The sequence below is a fragment of the Schistosoma mansoni genome (genome assembly GCF_000237925.1).
Source record: "Schistosoma mansoni, WGS project CABG00000000 data, supercontig 0180, strain Puerto Rico, whole genome shotgun sequence".
Classification (NCBI taxonomy): Eukaryota; Metazoa; Platyhelminthes; class Trematoda; order Strigeidida; family Schistosomatidae; genus Schistosoma; species Schistosoma mansoni.
The window spans coordinates 468,231-479,564 of record NW_017386064.1 but is presented as its reverse complement, the minus strand read 5'-3'; the positions used below and the strand labels follow the sequence as shown (position 1 = coordinate 479,564).

The 11,334-nt window shown below is 29.9% G+C and overlaps 1 protein-coding gene across 1 annotated transcript; it reads left to right on the top strand.

The window, feature by feature from the left end:
- Positions 1–9,506: 9,506 nt before the first annotated feature.
- Positions 9,507–10,610, top strand: Smp_041700 (rhodopsin-like orphan GPCR,putative; the record flags this gene model as incomplete). Its single annotated transcript, XM_018795276.1, has 1 exon — positions 9,507–10,610. The coding sequence occupies one exon, from the start codon at positions 9,507–9,509 to the stop codon at positions 10,608–10,610; it is 1,104 nt and encodes a 367-aa protein (XP_018646991.1).
- Between the last annotated feature and the right edge of the window lie 724 nt (positions 10,611–11,334).

Genomic DNA, 11,334 nt, shown 5'->3' with positions numbered 1-11,334 from the left:
AAGGAGGATCTGATGCAGATCCGAATGCAGCTATTGGGAAATCAAAGGTAGCATTCCTACAATTGAAAGGAAATATGGCACTCAAAACAACTGTCAGTCAACACCAAAGTTAGGATCTTTAATACGAAGGTCAAGTAAATTCTACTGTATGGAACTGAAACTTGCAAAACTACTATAACCGTCAGCAACAGCCAACTACGGGAAAGAACAAAACAAACTTCCAGATAAGGAGGAAATTAGGAAAACACTTTGGAAATGGATAGGACCTACATTACGGAAATCGTCAAACTGGATCACGAAGCTAGCACTAACTTAGAATCCTGAAAGGAAACGGAAAAGATGAAGGTCAAAGAACACACTGAGTCGGGAATTGGAAGCAGACATTAAAAGGATGAATAACAACTGGAAAGAACTGGGAAGGATTATCCAGGGCGAAGTTAGATGGCATGTTCTCCTCCACGAAGGGTATTAGGTGTAAGTAAGTAATTTCGAATGGATGAGTTCATAAAACTCTGACAATTGAAGTAGTAGGACAGAAAGTTTTCTCCCTGAACCAAACATCTACATTTGAACAAATAAATGGCAGAGAAGACGTCGTCAGCTATCTGATTGATATATGATCCAAATAACAATTAATTGATAGAAAATTAGACTTGTAAAGCGAGCACTTAAGCTTTATTTCTGCTTGTCATATATTGAATAAAGTATGAAAAAGTAGTAAGTTAATCCATTTTAATTGATCATTATGCAGGTTATAAGAAACGTGAATTCCTATCCATCAGCAATTACAAAATTAGTAATCTAGTTTTATTAATCCATTATATATAAAGTAAATTTCCCATAAGGTTTCTTCCCACTCGCGCACTTACACGGACAGATATCAGTAATATATAGCTGGAATTGGAAGCAGAATGCTCACCAGAAGAAAATTGAAATAAACAGAAGAGGACAGAAAACAAAGAGCAATCAGAATAACAACAGAACTAGAAGAATGATGTAGTATGTAAAGGACTATTCAAGGAAAATTTGTCTAAGTTTTCGTTCACTATATTACCACTAGTACAATTGTTATTGTTATTATTCATGCATCCACTATATCAGTTTTCCACATAAAATGATTTCATTTTTTAGTATACTGGTTCATCATCACAAATCTATCTTGATCGGCATCTGGACAGAAATATAAGTGTATTCATTGTTCAATAAGTCTCAAAGATTGTTTTTTTTTAATAGATTTTAATGTATAGAAAAGTAATCAGTTAATCATAAATTTAATCGTTTCGATGCAGGTTACTGAATGAAAGTTATTATCATTCATTTTCTATTGAAATATCATATTAATAAACAAATTAGAGAATGTTTAACCATATGAAATGACATGAATAGTTTATGGAAAACTGGTAGATATGCTGTACACAGGTTCATTCTAACTTAATGTATTTAGTTATCAGTCTTATCAAATTGTCCACATGTTTCCATAACAATATAATGAAAGACATTATATAGGAATAATATATATTTGTAAAATCTCAGCGAAAGGTTTTGAATAAACATTTTTTTATCGACTAACATAATGTATTTTTCACCAATGTGCAATAGAAAAACAAAACAGTACCTATAATTTTTTCCATCTCTTGAAAATTAGGGTGTTGACTAAAACAAATAATAGGCTATATGCATTTTTCTTGTTTATTAACTTTGGTTAAAAGAGAGAATATATTCTATTTTATAACCAGATTCCTTAACTGATACAATAAAATCGATTTGTTTATGGTTTAAACGAAGACCAGCAACGTAATAATCAGTAATTTATCAATTTCAGTTGATTAATTACTTGATTAGACATCTGTAAGTCTATAGTTTGGATTCTATGGTAACTAAAATGCGTCATGAAATTCAACCATCAACTCAATGTCAACATTGAAATTCATTGGTCTAAATCACTTCAAATAATTTACGTTTCATCTCTTTCTGTTTATAAATATAAGTCCGAAAATTTGTCAACAGTTTTGTTTTTAAAATGTGTTTGTTTTGAAGATAGTGCTCACATAAACAAGAAATATACACTAAAATACTATAATGTCATAGACATAAGTCTAAAGTGAAAACTATGCGAAGCTTTTTAGGGTTACCTATGTTAAAAATATTTTGTTTTGGAAACTACCCAATTAAAAATCCGTGAATTTAGAAGTTATCCTGTTACAATCAAACAATAACCAATTTAAAAATTATTGAAAACGATATTTAATTCTAAATAGGGACTCTACCATAGTGTAACACATATGATACTGAATAAAATCTCTCCCTTAGATACTGTAAGTAACTAGTTACATTGAAATGGGCTTGTAATCAACTGGCTGATATTTTTGTGTAAAACTACATTTAAACTAAACTTAGCATTGAACGTATAGATAGATTTAGCGTTTCATCTTTGAGTTTGATCAGCGTGTCTTTAGGGCAACATTCAGATTCCAAATTACGCTTTATAAATAAATCCGCAAACTATTCTTTAAGAAACTCTTATCCAATCATGTTTAGCTATTGGATTTGATCATGGAAACGATATGAGGCGTTCGATAACACATGTACCTAAAGTCCTCTATGCGATGTTAGGTACATTTGTAAGTTATTTTTTATTGAAATCGATTGAAAGTACCAAGTCTTCGGTTGCTGTCAGAATCAAATTAAACATTCTGTTCAGCATAAAACTGAGTTTGTACAAGTATATATTGATAAATAATAATCGAATCGTGGTATAGGTCCTAAATATATTGATCTTCAGTGCTGCTAGAGGCAATGGTTTTCATTTCTCATTTGTCAACATCTTGCAAATAAAGCTCTTGGGGAACTCTGAAAAACTGGATTAGTAATGGTTTAGGAGACTTGAGGTCGTGACTATCGGGCCCATACGATTGCTTGAGGCCAGTCCCGATCGGTCTTTTTACAGTAGCTATTGATGTAATAGTTCCATGCAAAAACGAAAAGCTATAGAATCAGGTAGGATGTACAATCTTCAGAGCCCATGTTTAATGACGTCACTTCTCATCGTTGTGAGAAAACAGCATCACTGTCAAAACCACTAATCTGAGAGAAAAATTTTACCTCTGACAAAACATATTACAGTTGGCAGTATTATTTCTCCCGTGGTCGTTACGTCAATGCTTTTAGTCTTACCGTTTTTCAACCAGTCTGGCATGGTAAAACCTAGAAGACAAAATGTCTCCACCAATATAGCTCACGAAGATATAGGTAATACGATTTGCTAACGAAATCACCAAGTCTAGGCAGTAGCTACAGTTGGGAATACAATTTATGTACAAGTTTTTAAATAAACCTTCTGACCAAATGTAGATAGAAATGTGAATTATTGAATTCATACAAAGTTTCTAAAATTTATGATGGCCTATAAATTTAGAATAATTTTCGGAGTTGTCCGTCATTTCATTGTATATATGCCTACTACTGATAAGTATCAGACTAAAATCATGCAGCTGCTAAGTATTTCCTTATTTTCCAGTTCACATCAGTTCATAATGAAACCTTATCTAAATCGATTAATATATAACTATACCAATAAGACTGTAAACACGTTAAAAGACTAATATTTGAACGAAGAATATTCTTTTCGATAAATTCTCTTCAAGTTCTACGATCATATATCCAAAGTAATATTCCGAAAAAATGGATGCAACTAGCGAAATACTAAGTCAGAGATTACACAGATCAATCCAAAAATCTTTCAACACCGGTGAACTACGTTTAGTGTTTTCTATGTGCCCAATGTTGACACCGAGGCTTAGAGATGAATTACCTAGAATGACCACTTCATTTTGTATTTATCAGTTCGACTGTTCCTGTGGAGCAAGTTATATTGGTCGAAGTTCTAGGAATTTACATTTTCGTGCTCGTGAACACCTCCCAGCATGGTTAAGTAAAGGTTTGGTGAAGAAGGTAAACAGCTCGATATTGGCCCATTTAGTACAAACTGATCCTTTTCAATTATTTATAGAGTGAGTGATTTTTTGCCAAAGCTTGTCAGGCTTGAAGTCCTTCAAACGACTGAGGCAGTAGCCACCAGGATGAAGATACCTGAGCTATGCGTACAGAAGAAATATCTCCAACCCCTGCTCCTCCCTTGGCCAACCACAAGGCAAATTAATCAATAGTAATCTTAGCTATTGGATGACCTAATTTGACTATGTACTTACGACCTTTCGTAGTCAAATGTAATTGTCTCTCTTATCTTTATTCACAAATCTTTGTATTATTATTATTACTGGTTAAACATCATTATTAATCTCCCCTATACATGATTCATTCACTTCGCATTCATCCCTCCTTATTACATCTTACTAATTTTTCACAAAATTTAGTCTTCCATTAAACATTTGATCGAATTGTAATTGCACTATAATATCTATCTCACCCTACCCGACCCATATTAATTCTGATCACAGATCTTAAATTTTTACTTGACAGATTCAAGTTAACATTCTATAAGAGTCATATCAACATTAACAATTTTATTCTATTTGATTTGACATTCCTAAATTTACATGCTTTAAACGATGTACTTTGCCTGGCCATTGGATATATGGATATATTAATTGTAGAACCTGAAGAGAATTTATCGAAAAGAATATTCTTTGCTCAAATATGAGTCTTTTAATGATGATGGGAATCTTTAAACGATTATAAACACCTATTTAATTTACCATTTAAACTAACAAACAATTTTCTTTAACTTATAACAAACTGATAATGATTTAAAATAAAAGAAAAAAACTCAATTAAAAATTCACGGAAAAGAGAAAAAAATTTTGTTTTTCAAATTAGCAACCTGTTGTTTTTTGTTGTGTTATTGTTTCATTCACTTATCACTTGAGTAATATATATCATATAACATATCATATGTTTAAAAAATTTTTCTCTACAAAGGATCATACATTGTTAATCTAAGATATACGTTCATTTAAACAATATGGCAGAGAAAGAGAAGAAGAAGGAGGAGGAGAACAAGAAGAAAAGAGACGAAACAATTCTTCTTTAACAAATAATTAAATAATATTAACTGGTTATTTAAGTAGTTAGTTCATTATCAGAATTGATACTCAATTCTCATTGTGTATGCTAATATAATATAATATATATATATATATATGAATAGTTTCTTATTTTGCCAAAACAATTTTTTAATCGGCTAATTGTTCGATTTTTTTAAAAAAATTGAAGAGAAAAAAAATAAAATAAAAAAGATTTTAAATAAACTTTAAAAAAAAGAAAAGAAAAGGAATAGAAAACAATCAATAAAATTAAATGAAGTTGTAATTAAAAGAGAGAGAGAGAAAAAAAAAGAAATAATTCCGTTTATTTTATTGACAAGAAATTTATTTTTTTTTTGTTATTGGATAATAAATAAATTGAATCTATGATCATGTTATGTAAAAAGAATGATTTGTTTATTTTTTTCAGTTTACTTCAATGAATAAGTCAATTGTTTGTAGAAATATCAATGGATTTTAATTGAATTGATTTGATTTGAATAAATGATAATTAAACAATTATATTAAAGTAATCAAGTGCAGATTAGTAGAATCCGTGTTAAGTTAATAATTTATATGGAAAGGACAAGAGATTAGGTAACCTGTGTTGCTTCTGTCAATAGGTTGTTTCTCAGTTGCTCCAACTCTCTTTTGAAAACGTTACAAGATGGAGCTTTAATCATATGTTGAGGTAATGAATTCTATTTGTTGATTATTCTATGGGAAAGTTGATAGTCAGCTGATAAGTAATTTATTCTGGGCTTGTGAACATTCTTAAAGTGTTCTCATCAATCCACTATTTTAGAAGACAAGAAAAAAAGAAGACATATCAAATGCACACTTATCACTAATTAATTTAAAAACTATGATCAAGTCGCCTCTGGTATTTCTATATAACAATCAAAATATCTTTAGTTTAGCCAATCGAGTATCATACGGGAGCTTTGCTATTTAAAGAATCAACTTAATTTTGGTTCTTGGTGTTTCACAATCACAAACCAATGAAGAATAGATAGGTGCTCTTGTTATTATTCCATAGCTGAAAAGTTACAGTGTACTGACATGATGTATAAACTACAAAACTATTTTTTTCTCCTCACATACACTTAGCTATTTTTCGTTTATCACAGATGAGGATAATCTTAATAAAATCTGTTAAGAATAATAGGATTTTCAACTGGTTTCTTCACACTGCAAATAATGACAGTTACAGGCTATGAAATGTGAAATATAATATATGAAAACACTTCTTAAAAAAGGCTATATGATGTGTATATCTTATTATTTTCAAACACATAAGCTTTCAGTAAGAGTCTTATTTCAGAGAAGAGAATTAATATCAGACTTTGAATCATACGAACTCAAATGAATATCCAATGGATCTTTTCTGTTTATTTATGGTTCTCTGACATCTTTTAGGTTCTTTGTTTTTAGTTATTACCAAGCGTATTGATAATTTGAATCTGATTAAAATGAAGGCTATTTTCAAAATAAGTGGATTACAGAATTATTCTGCCTCCAAAAAAAGACAAATTATAGCTGATATAGAAACGTATACTTAAGGTACTTATGATATGGTCTTGCTCACTCATTAAGTAGGTTCAAATGAAGTTTAACAGACTCAATAAAGAAAATAGTGTTCAAATGTATTGAAATACTATCTAATTAAATTCACTTAGTATTGTTTGTTTTAAACTTCCTATTGATTATTAGGACTGCAACTGGTCAGTCTCTTATTGGCATATATGCATACTGTGCGTATTGCCTCAACGTAGCCTTAATTCACAAACATTATTAGCAAAGATGGATAGTGGCTAGCAGAGTGAACATCAACACTTAGATGTAAGTACATCCAGCTGACGAGTCCCAAATAGATCGAAAGGCGCGTCCTGAACTCCGCTGCTAGCCACTATCCATCTCTGCTTACAATACAATCTAATTAGTTTTTAAAGGATTCTGAATACGACTATAATTCATATCTCTTTTTTATAATGAAGTTAAAAGTCTGCATTAAATTATATATTATAAAAGTAAAGTGGCACTGTATTTGATTAAAAATATAAAAAAAACAGATGTGACTGTAAACTATGTCACGTTCTTATTGTCATTAAACTGAACATGTATTTACTTGGAAAACAAAATTGTACCTAGTATTTGTCACGTTTTTAATCGTATGTATTACTCATTTCTTTTTAATGAGGAAAACAGTATTATCAGTGATCATTTGTTGATAATTATATCGAAATGTGTATAACACGTGTCATGTATATATTTTCATTGTTTATATACTGTTTGGACGATTTCATGAAATCATCCAGTGTATAGTTTTGATAGTTATTAGAATCTCAGTGATAAAAAGCTATTCTTTTTACTCCTTCACTTTATATTAAAATTACAAGAATTCTGTAATATGTAAATAACTAAACCAGCATCTTTAGTTTCAAATCTTTACTGTTTCTCATATATCGGTGTTGATAACTATTACTAATGAAGATAATCTATAAGGATATAAAATTACAGCTAACCAGTGGAATAAAAGGCATTAAATCATAGGTGGTTGATACTGAAATTAGATTATTTAACCCAAAACTCCAACAATCACCAATATTTTAACTTATACAGTTATCTGCCAAACACATATAGACTTCATGTAGGCTAGTTAAAGACTGGCTAAATATCGTTTATTCTACGGGTTATAAAGAGTGATATAGTAAATAAAAATTTAGGATTCAGTTTAATAGCACTGAAAATAATGATTAGGTCTGGCATACTTGAAATAGATAGTCTTCTCACTATCATTTAGAAACTCCTAAATAGTGTGCACTTGCATAATAAGCCTAAATATGTATCAATAATGGGATTATAAACTTGAAAAATATTTCCAAAAGTATGTTTTTAAGCATATATTACTCAAAACTTACTTTTGTTACGTGTACTTATAAACTGTCGAATTTCCTGAAGAAAATCCCCAAGTTTAACAACTGTACTTTTATCAGCCATCATACAAAACTAATTTAGACCAAATGTTATATTCTTATGGATATATATATTGTAATTCCATATTTATTTGAGAGGTTAAATTGCTTTTCATTTCATGTCATTAATTAGCCGGTTTAATGCAAATTGAACCAGATTATTATTCTGATAAAGTGTACATTGAAATTATTTATATATTACGAACTATCTGTTAATATTTAGATTGAAATTAAAAGTGGGATTTCATCAAAACTATAGATTAATCAGTAGATAATAACAACAAGTACCAGGAAAACATTGAAATAATTATAAAAAGGGGGGTTTCGTGGAGATTTTAGTAATTTTATGTAGTTAAGACCATGAGCACTGCTGAGGAGTCCCACAACAGGACGAAACGGCCGTCCAGTGCCTCCAGGTTTTTTTGGTAGTTTAGCTTCAATTAACTCATGATCTTAACTATATAAAATTACTAAAATCTCCACGAAACCCCTCTCTGATAATGATCATATGCTCACTAGTGACTGGCTCCATGAGATAATTCCCGGAGTTCTAGTGAGAAGTCGTAGCCAGTGGAGCTAATCGATGTCAGGTAGAGACAGGTATCTGCTTCAGTACAATGGAAGTTGGTTGCACAATCTTGTGGATTGGTTGAGGTTAGACATTAACACCGTTGGATGCCGGCTCAGTAGTCTATCGGTTAAGTGCTCTGGCGCGAGACTGATAGGTCCTGGGTTCGAATCTCGCGAGACGGGATCGTGGATGCGCTCTGGTGAGGAGTCCCACAATAGGACGAAACGGCCGTCCAGTGCTTCCAGGTTTGTCCATGGTGGTCTAGATTCAAACGACTCATGATCTCAACTATATAAAATTGAAATAATTCCTATCGAATATAGATTCTTAATTTTATTTCTTGTTAATTAGAGACAGAACTCACTAAATTTTTTTCTTACATATAGAATACTAAAATGATTGATTGTAGAAATGCTAACACAGTGATCACATTTCTAACATTAGTAAATGAACAAACTGAAATAATTATCTTTTCCAAAAAAAATAAAATCGACTAATTTGGAATTCACTTTCAATTCAGACAATAACTAACAATGAAATCGTTAGTTCTAATCTTATAAAAATCTACTATTATTGTAATCCTATCAGAAAAAGCATTCAGTTTGAAAAAAAAAACAACCCCAGATAATTTGTACAATTAGGCAAATTGTCTGTTAAGAATACTTAAAATTCTATTGGTTGATAACAATTATTTCTGATTGGTCAATATTTTTGGATATAATATTAAATCGGAAATGTTTTTTCCATTTAAAAACATTCAACTACATTTTTAAATAAATACTTTAAATACGGTACTACTTGAAAATATTTTTTTTCACTACTCAAATTCATTTTTTTTACATTTCAATTGATAATGGCTGTGTTAAGGCAAAATAAAAAACCATTAACGTGATCAATAATAATAACATATCAATCATCATGATATTATCGATTGACGGTAATTTTACAGAATATCATCCAAAAGTACATCATTCATTAGGTACATTATATAGTGTTGCACCAATAATTATTTTAATTATTGGAATACCCGGTAATTTATTATCAATGGTTATTTGGTTAAGACGTTTATCTACAACAGTTGGTTCAACAAGTTTATTAATTGGTATAATGTGTATGACTGATACATATGTTATAGCACATGGTTGCTTAAGACAATGGATAATTGGTATAACCAATGAAAAAGTGGATATACGTATTAAATTCGGCTGTGGTATACCATTATTCTTATTTACTTTTTCAACAGATTTATCAACATGGATAATCATTTTATTATGTATTGAAAGAGCTGTATGTGTTTGGACTCCAATTAAATTTAAACAATGGTGTAAATTAGAACATGGAATAACAGCTTTAATTTTTGTTGTATTATGTTTGGCTGGTGTGAATATTCATTATGTATGGACTGTATATGTAAAAGATAATTCATGTGCACCGAAACAAGAATATAAATCATTTCATTTATATTGGCCGTATATTGATTTTGCAATTTATTCATTTATTCCATTAGCTTTCATACTACTAGTAAATATAAGTATTATATGGAGAATGAAAACTACAAATGTATCAACAAAACATACACAAAATTCAATCATACCAAGGGAAACACTTATAAGTGATAGTTTAAAACAAATATCTTTAAAGTCTACAGCTCGTGAACAACGTTCTGCACGTGTATTACGTACAGTAGTTTGTATGACTATAAGTCATTTTTTATTAACAATGCCAGTAGTATTCTTTTATTTATTTGAATCGAAATTTTGTATTGATAATAAAGATTGGATTAATGTCTGTGATACTATTGAAAGAGTAACAGTAATATTACAAATGATTAATCATATGACACATTTTTTTATTTATTCTTGTACATCAAGTGTATTTTTATCAGATTTAAATCGTTTATGTAAAAATCATCCATTGAAATGTTGTCAATCAGTAAATACAACGAATACTCGACTTATCAATACATGTAATAATCTTGTAGATAGTCATACAGTGAATTGTTCACAAGCATCACCAATATGATAAATTATCATCAAACTAGAAAGAATAAAAGAAAAACGTGGAACTCTTTCTATTGAACCTGGTTAATGTTGATTGATCAAGGTTCGTACTATTTAAAAGAAAGCCAATTACATTGATCTTTATTCATACTATTTGTTTAAAACATTTATAAAGTTAATATTATCTCTTTTGAAACAAGCTATAACATTCATTCTAAGTTGTGTGTAAAAATGAATGAATTTATGTGAATATATATATACATATATATTGAGTGTTACTTTCTACTAATTATCGTTTTCTATTACGTATTTGACAATTACATTTGCTTACAGGCGAGTTTAATGGTTATATATTTTTATATATAAATCCAATTATGCGGTAAAAACAAGTGGCTAACGTATTCTCTCCATTGTTTTATCAAAAATATTAATGGATAGAAGTTTTTATTACGGTAACACAATTATTTTTCCCTGGATATTTTATCTTATCAATATTTTAAAATTAAAAGGCAGGTTATCATAGGTAACTTGATAGAAAATGATGAGTACTGTTAAATTAGATTTATTCTTCACTCACTTTCCCATTTATTCGTTGTATATATACTTATATTTATATAGAGAATTCGTCAATTTATCAAATTATTGTCAGTTTGAATAAATTAACCTCTGAAACAGATACTTCCCGAAAAAACGGATGAAATGTTAACCTTTCTTGACTCAATGGCTGAGTGGATAACGCGATGGAC